Source organism: Sebastes fasciatus, chromosome 18 (genome assembly GCF_043250625.1).
Source record: "Sebastes fasciatus isolate fSebFas1 chromosome 18, fSebFas1.pri, whole genome shotgun sequence".
NCBI classification, from domain to species: domain Eukaryota; kingdom Metazoa; phylum Chordata; class Actinopteri; order Perciformes; family Sebastidae; genus Sebastes; species Sebastes fasciatus.
The window spans coordinates 19,577,648-19,596,339 of record NC_133812.1 but is presented as its reverse complement, the minus strand read 5'-3'; the positions used below and the strand labels follow the sequence as shown (position 1 = coordinate 19,596,339).

The 18,692-nt window shown below is 37.5% G+C and overlaps 1 protein-coding gene across 2 annotated transcripts; it reads left to right on the top strand.

Moving 5' to 3' along the window:
* The first annotated feature begins 505 nt into the window (after positions 1–505).
* On the top strand, positions 506–18,167 carry LOC141756361 (uncharacterized). Of its 2 annotated transcripts, none has more exons than XM_074616028.1 (29): positions 506–675; positions 796–829; positions 953–982; positions 1,255–1,426; positions 2,809–2,915; positions 3,084–3,255; positions 4,103–4,209; positions 4,381–4,552; positions 5,349–5,455; positions 5,634–5,805; positions 6,631–6,737; positions 6,916–7,087; positions 7,669–7,775; positions 7,944–8,127; positions 9,087–9,193; positions 9,372–9,543; positions 10,125–10,231; positions 10,400–10,583; positions 11,543–11,649; positions 11,828–11,999; positions 12,581–12,687; positions 12,856–13,039; positions 13,999–14,105; positions 14,284–14,455; positions 15,422–15,528; positions 15,694–15,877; positions 16,463–16,566; positions 16,726–16,915; positions 17,501–18,167. In XM_074616028.1, exons 1-29 carry the CDS (start codon positions 664–666, stop codon positions 17,607–17,609), a joined length of 3,768 nt encoding a protein of 1,255 aa, XP_074472129.1. In that variant the 5' UTR covers positions 506–663; the 3' UTR covers positions 17,610–18,167. The 2 variants fall into 2 exon arrangements, with proteins under 2 accessions (XP_074472129.1, XP_074472131.1); XM_074616030.1 differs by having other exon boundaries at positions 507–675; positions 16,732–16,915; positions 17,501–18,166.
* Positions 18,168–18,692: the final 525 nt, after the last annotated feature.

The following is an 18,692-nucleotide window of genomic DNA, read 5'->3' as shown; positions in this document are numbered from 1 at the left end:
TGACCTTATTTGTTATTATCTAAGTTTTACTTGATCATATTTCATTATTATAATATAACTACTCCATTTGGAGTCAAAATTATACAATTTACTATAAATTGTATATCTGATAGGATTTTTGATTTTAGATGTTTTATAAAGTGGTGCAAGAATGAATCCTAAAACCTGGAAATGGGACAAAATCTTATCAAATGGGGTTCTGTGGACTAATTTGTGTCGATTTACGGGTCCTTGATGTGAAAAAGTTTGGGAACTAATGTGTTAACATATGCTGTTCAGTTTTTTTTTTAATGGAGCAAATATTTTCTTTGGGTGAGGACAACAACACATGCTTCCGGTGAGAGTGATTTAAGTAGAGTGACAGGAGAGAGGCTCATTAAGCCACTCAGAGGTTCTTACTGGGTACCATACTGCTCAACTGAGAGGTCCTGTGGGTGAGTCTCTTTTGTTTTTTGCACAGAAAGGTAACATAATGTAATAATAGATACTCTTATTTAACAATTCATGTCATTATGATGTGTCATTTTTTTGTGAATGTATGTTTTAAATGAAAATCCAGTATTCTGTATGTATAAATAAATATTGAATAATTGCAATTTTGTACATCTCAATAAATGTTCTAACTTTCCCCACAATTCTAAAGGTCCCTCAGTATCTGCAATCATGATCAAACTGGTAATGTATTACTTTGTATTATATGTCAATTTGTTTCTATATAGATTTACAAGTACTGTATTTGCAGTTTGTTATTTTCTGTGATTGTAACTTTTTTTCATTTTCTATTTCCTCTAATAGTTAAGTGTTGCCATTATTGCAGGATTGATTTCTGGTAGGTTCATCTCAAAAACTGTTGGATCACATTTACAATTTTGACTACTCTATCAGTAATATATCAGTATACTATAATATACACAGTTACAATATATAACATTTTTCTGATTTACTTTAACAGAAAGCACCCAGCAACCAGCTCCGGGATACCGTAAGACCATTCACTGAAGTCTGATAATATTCAAGAAAAATGTGTAAATCCAGTGTTTGCAAGTCTGATTGTTGCATGCAGTTGAGAAAACATAATTACTCAGCTTAACACCTTAACAGCTGTGTTAAGCATATTATAGCTTTTGTTTTTACATTTACATTGCATCTGTCTTTGTATCTTTTTTGATAATTGACAAATGACAACATGTGCAACTGAAGAAATAATTCATATGTCTTGTTGCTAATTTATCTCATTTAAATACCTTGATCCAGAATGCTGGACAAGATGGTTTAACGGAGATAACCCCGGTGGATCTGGAGACTTTGAAACCCTCGCCAATCTTCATAGAGTGTACCCAGGACAGATCTGCTCGAATCCACTAGAAATTGAGGTCACAACTCGATATCGACTCTGTGCACATATGACAGGAGAAGTGTTTTTTAAGTAAGTCCTGAATGAGTATGAATAAGTTTAGTGTGTTTGATGCAATTATTCTTATTGTATTCTACTGAAGGTGTTGCACTGATGTTGCTACTGTATGTGTTTGTGTACCTGGTGAGACTAAAGTGAAGCCAATGCTGAAGTGCCTTAAACTTACATTCTTTCTAATAGCCAGCAGGGGGAGACTCCTCTGGTTACAAAAAGAAGCCTGATTGTATAGAAGTCTATGAGAAAATGAGCCTACTTCTCACTTGATTTATTACCTCAGTAAACACTGTAAACATGAGTTTATGGTCTCAATCGCTAGTTTCAACTCTTCTTCAATACAGCATGATGTTCATTTAGTAAATTATGGTCCCATTTAGAGTCAAATAGACGATAAAGCAGGGTATGCTTTAGGGCGTGGCTACCTTTTGATTGACAGGTCGCGACCACGGCGTTTTCCAGTCTGGGAGTTTTCGTCTTACAACTTTAACCCTTTCACAGTGTGTTTTCAGTTCATGAAAGTGTTCAGTTGTACTTAGCTCCACCCTCTTGTGTCGCTTCTGGTTGAAACAAACAAAGTGTCCATTTCTTAAATACCGTCTTTGGAACAAAAATATTTCCAGTGTTTCCATTTTCCCATTCTGTTCTGTTATTGATCAGACATGTATTTGGTACCAATGAGTGTCCAGTCATTTAACTGTCAGAATATTGTATGTATAATATTGAATATATTTTGAAACAATTGTCTTTTTTTATTATTTGATGTGTTTTATACCACACACAAAACATACAAATGCTAGCTCTATGAGGCTGTACTTATGAACAACGGCACAATGACAATAGAAACATGCTGATATTACTGATATATAATGTTATCTGCTAATTGGCACTAAACACAATTGGTACAGCTGAGGCGGACGGTAATGTCATTGGTTTTGCAGGTGTTTAAAATTTAAATTTTGACCTGATGATAATGCTTGATTGAAAGTCAGGGGATCACCAAAGTGGTTACACTTAACCTTAAGGAAGACATGAATGTCTGCACCAAATTTCATGACAATCCATCCAATAACTGTGGAGACATTACACTCAAAACCACAAATGTCAACTTGCTGGTGGCGCAAGAAGAAATGCCAGGTGGGATGACCTAACTCAGGGGGATTCATCCTCTGGGGAGAAGGAATGTCTGTACAAAATTTCATGGCAACCAATCCAATGTTTTCGGGGATATGTCACTCTGGACCAAAGTGGTAGACCGACAGACCAACACAAAGATTGACAGACTGACATTGCCATCCTTAGAGCCATGCCACTCACATGGCTAAAAAGGCAAACATTTAAGTGGACGCATCCCTTAGATTATTTTTAGTAAGTGCCACTCTGTTTCTTTTTTTTTTTAGAAAAGACACAAAAGTAGGATTCATCTGCAGAAACAAGGACCAAACCAAGTTCAGAAGATGTCAAGATTATCGCGTTCGTTTCCGCTGCCCTGTGGCTTTCTGTCAAGGTACAGTATGAGCACATTCATCTGCATTGTTAAACAGATTACACCTTTTGTTTTTACAATCACATTTTATCTATCTTTGTATCTTTTTTGACATTTGACAAATATGCAATTACAAAAAGATTTCAAATGTTGTTGCAAATTCATTTCAAATTAAATACCTTGGTGTAGGATGTTGGACACCATGGAGTGACAGAGATAACCCCAGTGGAAAAGGAGACTGGGAAGACCTTTACAATCTTCATAGAGAGTACCCAGGAAAGATCTGCTCTAATCCAGTGGGAATTGAGGCCAGAACTCTAACTGGACTCAGTCCGGCTGCAGCAGGGAATGTGATTTTTCAGTAAGTACTGAATGAGTATGAATAATTTGAATACGTTTGAGGCAATGATTCATATTGTACTCTACTGAATATGTTGCATTGATGTTGTTATTGTATGTGTTTGCGTACCTGAGGAGACCAAATATTAGGGTTAGGTTGTGGTACAATATACACATCTCTTCTATTAAAAGAGTGTCCAGTAATTTGGCGGTCACAATATTTTACATATAATAGTGAATAAGGTTTAAAACAATTATCTTTTGTTAAGTATTCATTTTGATATTTACCACACAAAACATACAACTGCTGGCTCTGTGAGGCTGTACTTACGAACACTGATGCTTTGAGCTACCTGCTAACATTGGGATGCTATCATGCTCACGATGACAATAGGATATAATATTTACGATGTTCATTATCTTAGTTTAGAATATTAGCATGCTAACATTTGTTAATTAGCATTAAACACAATTGGTACAGCTGAGGCTGATGGTAATGTCATTAGTTTTGCAGGTGTTTGAATTTAAATTTGGACCTGATGATGACACTACATTAAAAGTCAGGGGATCACCAAACTGGTTACACTTCACGCTGAGGAGGACATGAATGTCAGAACCAAATTTCATGACAATCCATCCAATAGCTGTGGAGACATTACACTCAAAACCACAACTGTTAACTTGCTGGTGTCACTAGAGGAAAAGAGAAAAGACCAAAGTGGTAGACCAGCCGATCAACACAAAGATTGACAAACTGACATTGCCATCCTTAGAGCCATGCCACTCACATGGCTAAAAAATGCAACCACTTAAGTGGACGCATCCATTAGATTATTTAGTAAGTGCCACTTTGTGTTTCTTTTTTTCAGAAGTGACACAACTGCAGGATTCATCTGCAGAAACAAGGACCAACCCGGAAACAAAAAATGTAGTGATTATCGCGTTCGTTTCCGCTGCCCTGCCGCTTTCTGTAAAGGTACAGTATGAGCACATTCATGTGCATTGTTAAGCATATTACACCTTTTGTTTTTACATTCACATTTCAACTATCTTTGTATCTTTTTTGACAAATCACAACATGTACAATTACAAAAAGAGTTCATATGTCATGTTGCTCATAAATTTCAAATTATATACCTTGATCCAGGATGCTACACACAATACTTCGACAGAGATAACCCCGGTGGAGTAGGAGACTTTGAAATCCTTGCCAAACTTCGCCAAAAGTACCCAGGAAAGATCTGCTCTAATCCACTAGGAATTGAGGCCAGAACTGTAGCTGGACTCAGTGCGGCTAGAGCAGGGGATGTGATTCATAAGTAAGTACTGAATGAGTAGGAATAATTTGAGTTTGATGCAATGATTCATATTGTACTCTACTGAATGTGTTGCATTGATGTTGCTAAATCTACCCTTTACAGACATGCCCACATTATGACAATCACATGCAGTTTGGCACAATACCATACAGTTTTTGCATGCAGTATAAATGTGTTATTTCTGCCTATTCTAAAATGGTGTGTTTGAATATTTCTGCAAACCGGGGTCCCTAAACAGTCTCGGAATTACATAAATTGGCTATCACTACGCTATTTCTATGGTGTTCCTCAAGGTCTTGGTGTCTAAATGTGGTATTTTGGAGGAATTATTTTGATCAATTCTCGAGTGGTAAAAAAAATGGTTAAATTTAGCAACAAATCTGTGTAACAGATGGTATCAACCCCACAATTGCTGCAACAACTTATGAGACAAAATAAAGCATTGGAGTGGTCATCACATACTTCGATCATAATGTTCTAAACTCTTGTAAACTTTTATAATTAATTTGAAATTATTAATTATTGAAATAATTCTTGTTTATTTCTGATTTATGACTAGAAGAACTTGACACACAGTGCCGAGCCCCATCTCAAATTTATCTTCAGGTTCCCAGCTTTCAGATGATGTAAACCACTTCTATGTGACATCTACTGTTGACCTGCTATCGCCCCCTAAAGATCCCCTGTACCCACCAATAAAAAGACAAAAACTGGTCATTGTCGGTCACAGAGGGTTAAGTGGACGCATCCATTAGATTATTTTTTAGTAAGTGCCACTCTGTGTTTTTTTTTTCAGAACTGACACATCTGTAGGATTCGTCTGCAGAAACCGGGATCAACGCAGGAACAAAAGATGTAGTGATTATAAAGTTCGTTTCCGCTGCCCTGCCAGTTTCTGTAAAGGTACAGAATGAGCACATACAGTATAAATGCACTGTTAAGCAGATTACACCATTTGCTTTTACATTCACATTTCATCTATCATTGTATCTTTTTTGACATTTGACAAATCGCAATATGTGCAATTACAAAACAATTTCAAATGTTGCTAATAACTTTCAAATTAAATGCTTTGTTCCAGGATGCTACACACAATACTTTGACAGAGATAACCCCAGTGGAACAGGAGACTGGGAAACCCTCTACAATCTTCATAGAGAGTACCCAGGACAGATATGCTCTAATCCAGTGGGAATTGAGGTCACAACTCTAACTGGACTCAGTCCGGCTGCAACAGGGAATGTGATTTTTCAGTAAGTACTGAATGAGTATGAATAATTTGAATATGTTTGATGCAATGATTCATAATGTACTCTACTGAATGTGTTGCATTGATGTTGCTATTGTATTTGTTTGTTTACCTGGGGAGACCAAACATTAGGGTTAGGTGGTGGTACAATATACATATTTATTTTATCTAGAGTGTCCAGTCATTTGGCAGTCCCAATATTTAACATATTATAGTGAATAAGTTTAAAAAAACTATAATTTTTTAAGTATTCATTGTGTTTTATACCACAAAACATATAAATGCTAGCTCTATGAGGCTGTACTTACTAACAACGGTGCTTTGAGCTAACTGCTAAAGTTGGCATGCTACCATGCTCACAATGACAATAGGAACATGCTGATGTTAAGCAGATATAATATTTACAATGTTCACTATCTTAGTTTAGAATATTAGCATGCTAACATTTGCTGATTAACACTAAACACAATTGGTACAGCTGAGGCTGATGGTAATGTCATTAGTTTTGCAGGTGTTTGAAATTAAATTTCCACCTGATGATGATGCTACATTAAAAGTCAGGGAATCACCAAACTGGCTACACTTCCCGCTGAGGAGGACATGAATGTCAGAAAAACATTTCATGACAATCCATCTAATATCTGTGGAGTCATTACAGGAAGACTAGGAATTTCTATAAATATTTTCATGGCAACCCATGCAATGTAGATGGAGATATTTTAGTCTGGATCGAAGACGTAGACCGACCGATCAACACAAAGATTGACAAACTGACATTGCCATCCATTCGATTATTTAGTAAGTGCCACTTTGTGTTTCTTTTTTTCAGAAGTGACCCAACTTCAGGATTCGTCTGCAGAAACCAGGACCAACCACCGCACAGAAGATGTCAAGATTATCGTGTTCGTTTCCGCTGCCCTGCAGATTTCTGTGACGGTACTGTCTGAGCACATTCATGTGCATTGATATGCAGATTACACCTTTTGTTTTAACATTCACATTTCATCTATCTTTGTATCTTTTTTGACATTTGACAAATCGCAACATGTGCAATAACAAAAATATATAAAATGTTTTGTTGCTAATACATTTCAAATGAAATACCTTGGTCCAGGATGCTACACACAATACTTTGACAGAGATAACCCCGGTGGAAAAGGAGACTTTGAAATCCTGTCCAGTCTTCGCACAGAGAACCCAGGAAAGATCTGCCCTAATCCAGTAGCAATTGAGGCCAGAACTGTAGCTGGACTCACTCCGGCTGCAGCAGGGGATGTGATTTCTAGGTAAGTACTGAATGATTATGAATAATTTGAATATGTTTGATGCAATGACTTATATTGTACCCTACTGGATGTGTTGCATTGATGTTGCTATTGTTTGTGTTTGTGTACCTGGAGAGACCAAACATTATGGTTAGGTGGTGGTACAATATACATATCTCTTCTATTAAGTGTCCAGTAATTTGGCAGTCACAATATTTTACATATAATAGTGAATACGTTTTAAAACAATTATCTTTTCTGAAATTTTCATTGTGTTTTATACCACACACAATACATACAAATGCTAGCTCTATGAGGCTGTCCTTACGAGCACTGGTGCTTTGATCTTACTTCTAACATTGGGATGCCATCATGCTCACAATGACAATAGGAACATGCTGATATTAAGCAGATATAATATTTACAATGTTAACTAACTTAGTTTAGGTCCAAAGCGGTAGACCGACCGATCAACACAAAGATTGACAGACTGACATTGCCATCCTTAGAGCCATGCCACTAGCATGGCTAAACATGCAAACACCTAAGTGGACGCATCTATTAGATTATTTAGTAAGTGCCACTCTTTTTCTTTTTTTCAGAATTGACACAACTGTAGGATTCGTCTGCAGAAACCAGGACCAAACCGGGAACAAAAGATGTAGTGATTATAAAGTTCGTTTCCGCTGCCCGGCCGCTTACTGTAAAGGTACAGTATGAGCACATTCATGTGCATTGTTAACAGATTACACCTTTTGTTTTTACATTCACATTTCATCTATCTTTGTATTTTGTTTTACATTTACATACAAATCGCAACATGTGCAATTACAAAAAGATTTAAAATGACTTGTTGCTAATATATTTCCGGTTACAGTCCCTGCTCCAGGATGCTACACACAATACTTTGACAGAGATAACCCCGGTGGAACTGGAGACTGGGAAATCCTCTTCAACCTTCATAGAGAGTACCCAGGAAAGATCTGCTCTAATCCAATAGCAATTGAGGCAGTAACTCTAGGTGGACTCACTCCGGCTGCAACGGGGGATGTGATTTATAAGTAAGTACTGAATGAGTATGTATAATTTGAATACGTTTGATGCAATGACTTATATTGTACTCTACTGGATGTGTTGCATTGATGTTGCTATTGTTTGGGTTTGTGTACCTGGAGAGACCAAACATTAGGGTTAGGTGGTGGTACAATATACACATCTCTTCTATTCAGAGTGTGCAGTCATTTGGCAGTCACAATATCTTACATAAAACAGTGAATGAGTTTTAAAACAATTATCTTTTATTTTAAGTATCGATTTTGTTTTATAACACAATACATACAAATGCTAGCTCTATGAGGCTGTACTTACGAACAACGGTGCTTTGAGCTAACTGCTAATGTTTGCATTCTACCGTGTTCACAATGACAATAGGAACATGCTGATCTTGATATATAATGTTTACGATGTTCACAATCTTAATTTAGAATGTTAGCATGCCAACATTTGCTAATTCGCACTAAACACAATTTGTACAGCTGAGGCTGATGGTAATGTCATTAGTTTCGCAGGTGTTTAAAATTAAATTTTCACCTGATGATGACGCTACATTGAAAGTCAGGGGATCACCAAACTGGTTACACTTCACGCTGAGGAAGACATGAATGTCAGAACCAAACTTCATGACAATCCATCCAATATCTGTGGAGACATTACACTCAAAACCACAAACGTTAACTTAATGATGCAGCTAGAGGAAACCAGTTGGGATCACCTAAATCAGGGGGATTCATCCTCTGGGGACCAGGAATGTCTGAACAAAATTTCATGCAACCCATGCAATGTTTTTCGAGATATTTCAGTCTGGACCAAAGTGGTAGACCGACCGACCAATACAAAGATGACAGACTGACATTGCCATCCTTAGAGCCATGCCACTAGCATGGCTAAACATGCAAAGACTTAAGTGGACGCTTCCATTAGATTGATTAGTAAGTGCCACTTTGTGTTTCTTTTTTTTCAGAAGTGACACAACTGTAGGATTCGTCTGCAGAATCATCGACCAACCCAATAACAGACTATGTCAAGATTATCGTGTTCGTTTCCGCTGCCCTGCAGATTTCTGTGACGGTACTGTCTGAGCACATTCATGTGCATTGATATGCAGATTACACCTTTTGTTTTAACATTCACATTTCATCTATCTTTGTATCTTTTTTGACATTTGACAAATCGCAACATGTGCAATAACAAAAATATATAAAATGTTTTGTTGCTAATACATTTCAAATTAAATACCTTGGTCCAGGATGCTACACACAATACTTTGACAGAGATAACCCCGGTGGAAAAGGAGACTTTGAAATCCTGTCCAGTCTTCGCACAGAGAACCCAGGAAAGATCTGCCCTAATCCAGTAGCAATTGAGGCCAGAACTGTAGCTGGACTCACTCCGGCTGCAGCAGGGGATGTGATTTCTAGGTAAGTACTGAATGATTATGAATAATTTGAATATGTTTGATGCAATGACTTATATTGTACCCTACTGGATGTGTTGCATTGATGTTGCTATTGTTTGTGTTTGTGTACCTGGAGAGACCAAACATTATGGTTAGGTGGTGGTACAATATACATATCTCTTCTATTAAGTGTCCAGTAATTTGGCAGTCACAATATTTTACATATAATAGTGAATACGTTTTAAAACAATTATCTTTTCTGAAATTTTCATTGTGTTTTATACCACACACAATACATACAAATGCTAGCTCTATGAGGCTGTCCTTACGAGCACTGGTGCTTTGATCTTACTTCTAACATTGGGATGCTATCATGCTCACAATGACAATAGGAACATGCTGATATTAAGCAGATATAATATTTACAATGTTAACTAACTTAGTTTAGGTCCAAAGCGGTAGACCGACCGATCAACACAAAGAATGACAGACTGACATTGCCATCCTTAGAGCCATGCCACTAGCATGGCTAAACATGCAAACACCTAAGTGGACGCATCCATTAGATTATTTAGTAAGTGCCACTCTTTTTCTTTTTTTCAGAATTGACACAACTGTAGGATTCGTCTGCAGAAACCAGGACCAAACCGGGAACAAAAGATGTAGTGATTATAAAGTTCGTTTCCGCTGCCCGGCCGCTTACTGTAAAGGTACAGTATGAGCACATTCATGTGCATTGTTAACAGATTACACCTTTTGTTTTTACATTCACATTTCATCTATCTTTGTATTTTGTTTTACATTTACATACAAATCGCAACATGTGCAATTACAAAAAGATTTAAAATGACTTGTTGCTAATATATTTCCGGTTACAGTCCCTGCTCCAGGATGCTACACACAATACTTTGACAGAGATAACCCCGGTGGAACTGGAGACTGGGAAATCCTCTTCAACCTTCATAGAGAGTACCCAGGAAAGATCTGCTCTAATCCAATAGCAATTGAGGCAGTAACTCTAGGTGGACTCACTCCGGCTGCAACGGGGGATGTGATTTATAAGTAAGTACTGAATGAGTATGTATAATTTGAATACGTTTGATGCAATGACTTATATTGTACTCTACTGGATGTGTTGCATTGATGTTGCTATTGTTTGGGTTTGTGTACCTGGAGAGACCAAACATTAGGGTTAGGTGGTGGTACAATATACACATCTCTTCTATTTAGAGTGTGCAGTCATTTGGCAGTCACAATATCTTACATAAAACAGTGAATGAGTTTTAAAACAATTATCTTTTATTTTAAGTATCGATTTTGTTTTATAACACAATACATACAAATGCTAGCTCTATGAGGCTGTACTTACGAACAACGGTGCTTTGAGCTAACTGCTAACGTTTGCATTCTACCGTGTTCACAATGACAATAGGAACATGCTGATCTTGATATATAATGTTTACGATGTTCACAATCTTAATTTAGAATGTTAGCATGCCAACATTTGCTAATTCGCACTAAACACAATTTGCACAGCTGAGGCTGATGGTAATGTCATTAGTTTTGCAGGTGTTTAAAATTAAATTTTCACCTGATGATGACGCTACATTGAAAGTCAGGGGATCACCAAACTGGTTACACTTCACGCTGAGGAAGACATGAATGTCAGAACCAAACTTCATGACAATCCATCCAATATCTGTGGAGACATTACACTCAAAACCACAAACGTTAACTTAATGATGCAGCTAGAGGAAACTAGTTGGGATCACCTAAATCAGGGGGATTCATCCTCTGGGGACCAGGAATGTCTGAACAAAATTTCATGCAACCCATGCAATGTTTTTCGAGATATTTCAGTCTGGACCAAAGTGGTAGACCGACCGACCAATACAAAGATGACAGACTGACATTGCCATCCTTAGAGCCATGCCACTAGCATGGCTAAACATGCAAAGACTTAAGTGGACGCTTCCATTAGATTGATTAGTAAGTGCCACTTTGTGTTTCTTTTTTTTCAGAAGTGACACAACTGTAGGATTCGTCTGCAGAATCATCGACCAACCCAATAACAGACTATGTCAAGATTATCGTGTTCGTTTCCGCTGCCCTGCAGATTTCTGTGACGGTACTGTCTGAGCACATTCATGTGCATTGATATGCAGATTACACCTTTTGTTTTAACATTCACATTTCATCTATCTTTGTATCTTTTTTGACATTTGACAAATCGCAACATGTGCAATAACAAAAATATATAAAATGTTTTGTTGCTAATACATTTCAAATTAAATACCTTGGTCCAGGATGCTACACACAATACTTTGACAGAGATAACCCCGGTGGAAAAGGAGACTTTGAAATCCTGTCCAGTCTTCGCACAGAGAACCCAGGAAAGATCTGCCCTAATCCAGTAGCAATTGAGGCCAGAACTGTAGCTGGACTCACTCCGGCTGCAGCAGGGGATGTGATTTCTAGGTAAGTACTGAATGATTATGAATAATTTGAATATGTTTGATGCAATGACTTATATTGTACCCTACTGGATGTGTTGCATTGATGTTGCTATTGTTTGTGTTTGTGTACCTGGAGAGACCAAACATTATGGTTAGGTGGTGGTACAATATACATATCTCTTCTATTAAGTGTCCAGTAATTTGGCAGTCACAATATTTTACATATAATAGTGAATACGTTTTAAAACAATTATCTTTTCTGAAATTTTCATTGTGTTTTATACCACACACAATACATACAAATGCTAGCTCTATGAGGCTGTCCTTACGAGCACTGGTGCTTTGATCTTACTTCTAACATTGGGATGCTATCATGCTCACAATGACAATAGGAACATGCTGATATTAAGCAGATATAATATTTACAATGTTAACTAACTTAGTTTAGGTCCAAAGCGGTAGACCGACCGATCAACACAAAGATTGACAGACTGACATTGCCATCCTTAGAGCCATGCCACTAGCATGGCTAAACATGCAAACACCTAAGTGGACGCATCCATTAGATTATTTAGTAAGTGCCACTCTTTTTCTTTTTTTCAGAATTGACACAACTGTAGGATTCGTCTGCAGAAACCAGGACCAAACCGGGAACAAAAGATGTAGTGATTATAAAGTTCGTTTCCGCTGCCCGGCCGCTTACTGTAAAGGTACAGTATGAGCACATTCATGTGCATTGTTAACAGATTACACCTTTTGTTTTTACATTCACATTTCATCTATCTTTGTATTTTGTTTTACATTTACATACAAATCGCAACATGTGCAATTACAAAAAGATTTAAAATGACTTGTTGCTAATATATTTCCGGTTACAGTCCCTGCTCCAGGATGCTACACACAATACTTTGACAGAGATAACCCCGGTGGAACTGGAGACTGGGAAATCCTCTTCAACCTTCATAGAGAGTACCCAGGAAAGATCTGCTCTAATCCAATAGCAATTGAGGCAGTAACTCTAGGTGGACTCACTCCGGCTGCAACGGGGGATGTGATTTATAAGTAAGTACTGAATGAGTATGTATAATTTGAATACGTTTGATGCAATGACTTATATTGTACTCTACTGGATGTGTTGCATTGATGTTGCTATTGTTTGGGTTTGTGTACCTGGAGAGACCAAACATTAGGGTTAGGTGGTGGTACAATATACACATCTCTTCTATTTAGAGTGTGCAGTCATTTGGCAGTCACAATATCTTACATAAAACAGTGAATGAGTTTTAAAACAATTATCTTTTATTTTAAGTATCGATTTTGTTTTATAACACAATACATACAAATGCTAGCTCTATGAGGCTGTACTTACGAACAACGGTGCTTTGAGCTAACTGCTAACGTTTGCATTCTACCGTGTTCACAATGACAATAGGAACATGCTGATCTTGATATATAATGTTTACGATGTTCACAATCTTAATTTAGAATGTTAGCATGCCAACATTTGCTAATTCGCACTAAACACAATTTGCACAGCTGAGGCTGATGGTAATGTCATTAGTTTTGCAGGTGTTTAAAATTAAATTTTCACCTGATGATGACGCTACATTGAAAGTCAGGGGATCACCAAACTGGTTACACTTCACGCTGAGGAAGACATGAATGTCAGAACCAAACTTCATGACAATCCATCCAATATCTGTGGAGACATTACACTCAAAACCACAAACGTTAACTTAATGATGCAGCTAGAGGAAACCAGTTGGGATCACCTAAATCAGGGGGATTCATCCTCTGGGGACCAGGAATGTCTGAACAAAATTTCATGCAACCCATGCAATGTTTTTCGAGATATTTCAGTCTGGACCAAAGTGGTAGACCGACCGACCAATACAAAGATGACAGACTGACATTGCCATCCTTAGAGCCATGCCACTAGCATGGCTAAACATGCAAAGACTTAAGTGGACGCTTCCATTAGATTGATTAGTAAGTGCCACTTTGTGTTTCTTTTTTTTCAGAAGTGACACAACTGTAGGATTCGTCTGCAGAATCATCGACCAACCCAATAACAGACTATGTCAAGATTATAAAGTTCGTTTCCGCTGCCCTCAAGATTTCTGTGACGGTACTGTCTGAGCACATTCATGTGCATTGTTAAGCAGATTACACCTTTTGTTTTAACATTCACATTATATCTATCTTTGTATCTTTTTTTACATTTGACAAATCGCAACATGTGCAATTACAAAAAGATTTCAAATGTCTTGTTGCTAATACATTTCAAATTAAATACATTGATCCAGGATGCTGGACTGGCCCCTTTGACAGAGATAACCCCGGTGGAACTGGAGACTGGGAAATCCTCCCCGCTCTTCGCACAGAGAACCCAGGAAAGATCTGCCCTAATCCAGTAGCAATTGAGGCCACAACTCTAACTGGACTCAGTCCGGCTGCAGCAGGGAATGTAATTTTGAAGTAAGTACTGAATGATTAGGAATAATTTTAATATGTTTGATGCAATGATTCATATTGTACGCTACTGAATGTGTTGCATTGATGTTGCTATTGTATGTGTTTGTGTAGCTGGAGAGACCAAATATTAGGGTTAGGTGGTGGTACAATATACATATCTGTTCTATTAAGAGAGTGTCCAGTAATTTGGCAGTCACAATAGTTTACACATTATAGTGAATGAGTTTTAACAAAATTATATTTTGTATGCATTCATTTTGTTTTATACCACACACAAAACATACAACTGCTAGCTCTATGAGGCTGTACTTACGAACACTGGTGCTTTGAGCTAACTGCTCACATTGGGATGCTACCATGCTCACAACGACAATAGGAACATGCTGATGTTAAGCAGATATAATGTTTACGATGTTCACTATCTTAATTTAGAATGTTAGCATGCTAACATCTGCTAATTAGCACTAAACACAATTTGTACAGCTGAGGCGGATGGCAATGTCATTAGTTTTGCAGGTGTTTGAATTTAAATTTTTGATTTGATGATGACGCTACATTAAAAGTTAGGGGATCACCAACCTGGTTACACTTCACACTGAGGAGGACATGAATGTCAGAACCAAATTTAATAGCAATCCATCTAATAGCTGTGGAGACATTACAATCAAAACCACAACTGTTAACTTGTTGGTGCCACTAGAGGAAAAAACAGCTGGGATGACCTAAATCAGGAGGATTTACGTCTAGGGACCAGGAATGTCTTAACAAAATTTAGTGGTAACCCATCCAATGTTTTTCGAGATATTTCAGTCTGGACCAGAGTGGTAGACCGACTGACCAACTTAAAGATTGACAGACTGACATTGCCATCCTTAGAGCCATTCCACTAGCATGGCTAAACATGCAAACACTTAAGTGGACGCATCCATTAGATTATTTAGTAAATGCCACTCTGTTTCTTTTTTTCAGAAATGACGCAACAACAGGATTCGTCTGCAGAAACCAGGACCAACCCGGGAACAAAAGATGTAGTGATTATAAAGTTCGTTTCCGCTGCCCTGCAGCTTTCTGTAAAGGTACAGTATGAGCACATTCATGTGCATTGCTAACAGATTACACCTTTTGTTTTTACATTCACATTTCATCTATCTTTGTATTTTGTTTTACATTTGACAAATCGCAACATGTGCAATTACAAAAAGATTTAAAATGTCTTGTTGCTAATATATTTCCAGTTACAGTCCCTGGTCCAGAATGCTACACACAATACTTTGACAGAGATAACCCCAGTGGAACTGGAGACTGGGAAATCCTCTCCCATCTTCGCCCAGAGAACCCAGGAAAGATCTGCTCTAATCCAATAGCAATTGACGTCAAAACTCTAACTGGACTCAGTCCGACTACAACAGGGGAAGTGTTTTTTAAGTAAGTACCGAATTAGTATGAATAGTTTGAATATGTTTGATGCAATGATTCATATTGTACTCAACTGAATGGGTTGCAGTGATGTTGTTATTGTATGTGTTTGCATACTTGAGGAGACCAAATATTAGGGTTAGGTGGTGGTACAATATACACATCTCTTCTATTAAGAGAGTGTCCAGAAATTTGGCAGTCACAATATTTTACATATAATAGTGAATACGTTTTAAAAGAGTTATCATTTCTTAAGTTTTCATTGTGTTTTATACCACACACAATACATTCAAATGCTAGCTCTATGAGGCTGTACTTACGAGCACTGGTGCTTTGATCTAACTGCTAACATTGGGATGCCATCATGCTAACAATGACAATAGGAACATGCTGATATTAAGCAGATATAATATTCACGACGTTAACTAACTTAGTTTAGGACTAAAGTGGTAGACCGACCGATAAACACAAAGATTGACAGACTGACATTGCCATCCTTAGAGCCATGCCAGTAGCATGGCTAAACATACAAACACTTAAGTGGACGCATCCATTAGATTATTTAGTAAGTGCCACTCTGTTTCTTTTTTTCAGAAATGACGCAACAACAGGATTCGTCTGCAGAAACCAGGACCAAAAGAACAAAAGATGTAGTGATTATAAAGTTCGTTTCCGCTGCCCTGCCGCTTTCTGTAAAGGTACAGTATGAGCACATTCATGTGCATTGCTAACAGATTACACCTTTTGTTTTTACATTCACATTTCATCTATCTTTGTATTTTGTTTTACATTTGACAAATCGCAACATGTGCAATTACAAAAAGATTTAAAATGTCTTGTTGCTAATATATTTCCAGTTACAGTCCCTGGTCCAGAATGCTACACACAATACTTTGACAGAGATAACCCCAGTGGAACTGGAGACTGGGAAATCCTCTCCCATCTTCGCCCAGAGAACCCAGGAAAGATCTGCTCTAATCCAATAGCAATTGACGTCAAAACTCTAACTGGACTCAGTCCGACTACAACAGGGGAAGTGTTTTTTAAGTAAGTACCGAATTAGTATGAATAGTTTGAATATGTTTGATGCAATGATTCATATTGTACTCAACTGAATGGGTTGCAGTGATGTTGTTATTGTATGTGTTTGCATACTTGAGGAGACCAAATATTAGGGTTAGGTGGTGGTACAATATACACATCTCTTCTATAAAGAGAGTGTCCAGTAATTTGGCAGTCACAATATTTTACATATAATAGTGAATACGTTTTAAAAGAGTTATCTTTTCTTAAGTTTTCATTGTGTTTTATACCACACACAATACATTCAAATGCTAGCTCTATGAGGCTGTACTTACGAACACTGGTGCTTTGATCTAACTGATAACATTGGGATGCCATCATGCTAACAATGACAATAGGAACATGCTGATATTAAGCAGATATAATATTTACGATGTTAACTAACTTAGTTTAGGTCCACAGTGGTAGACCGACCAATCAACACAAAGATTGACAGACTGACATTGCCATCCTTAGAGCCATGCCAGTAGCATGGCTAAACATACAAACACTTAGGTGGACGCATCCATTAGATTATTTATTAAGTGCCACTCTGTTTCTTTTTTTCAGAAATGACGCAACAACAGGATTCGTCTGCAGAAACCAGGACCAAAAGAACAAAAGATGTAGTGATTATAAAGTTCGTTTCCGCTGCCAGGGCGCTTTCTGTAAGCGCTGACGCCACAGCAAACACTGACACGTATAAGAAGAGACAACGTTCACAGTTTTATCACTCAAATCATTGTCTGATTTTTCTTTCCTGTTATAATTTATTTCCTACTGCGCCAGATGGAGGAATTGTCCCTTTTCACAGCAGATATTTTGACTAGCAAAGATGTTACTAGTAACATTACCGATGGCTCTGTTATATTGTGTGTCCCAGCGAGCCTATATGTGTGATACCAGGACCTTGAAACCTATATGCAGCTAAATGGAATTCAGCCCTAGTTCATTGCCTGTGCTTTTACCATGTCAACATGTTTTCTGTGGGAAAAATAGCCTATTATGTGCTTCATCAGTCTATCTTTTCTTTCTAGTGATTATGAAATCATTATCTTGTATCATATATAATCTATCAATACTCAACAGCAATAAAAAATGCTAATTAACAGCAAATCCCTTTTGTCATTAAGTTTTACTCATAACAACTCCACCCAGCTCATTAGGATCATACTAATGAGCTCACATGCTTACATGAACTCATGATTCGGTGTGTTTTCAAGAGATGGTGGGAACTGATATGATATGTAGGAGGTGCTGGATAGCATTTCAACAGCAATGTGGGAATGTAAAAAACAAAAAAAACATACTGTATGTCAGTGAATCTGAGTTTCATATCAACATACAGTAAATGCGTGCACTAATAAGCACAGGTATAGTTTTGTTTTCTTTCTCTCTTTCTCAACCCATAACTTCCTCTCCTCTGTGTTTTCAGTACAGATTTAGTGTCCTCACAAACACTCTCTCTTCTCTCTGACCTAAATCACACCTCAAAGTCAAATGCTCCTGATGTGAGCCTACACCAACACCTGTTCCCTTGAATGTAAACATAAGCGAACACACACTTACATACCTAAAATTAAAAGAAATGAAAGAAATTAATGAAAGAAAATTAGTGTTAACTACATTTGCAGCAACTGCTACAATCATTCGATATTTGGTTTGTGAGGGCAGCATTTTTTTTAAAGCTATTCTAATTATTCTTATATGTACAACAGATTAGGGGTTGGCGATACCGCAATATTGGATTTCACTCTCACAG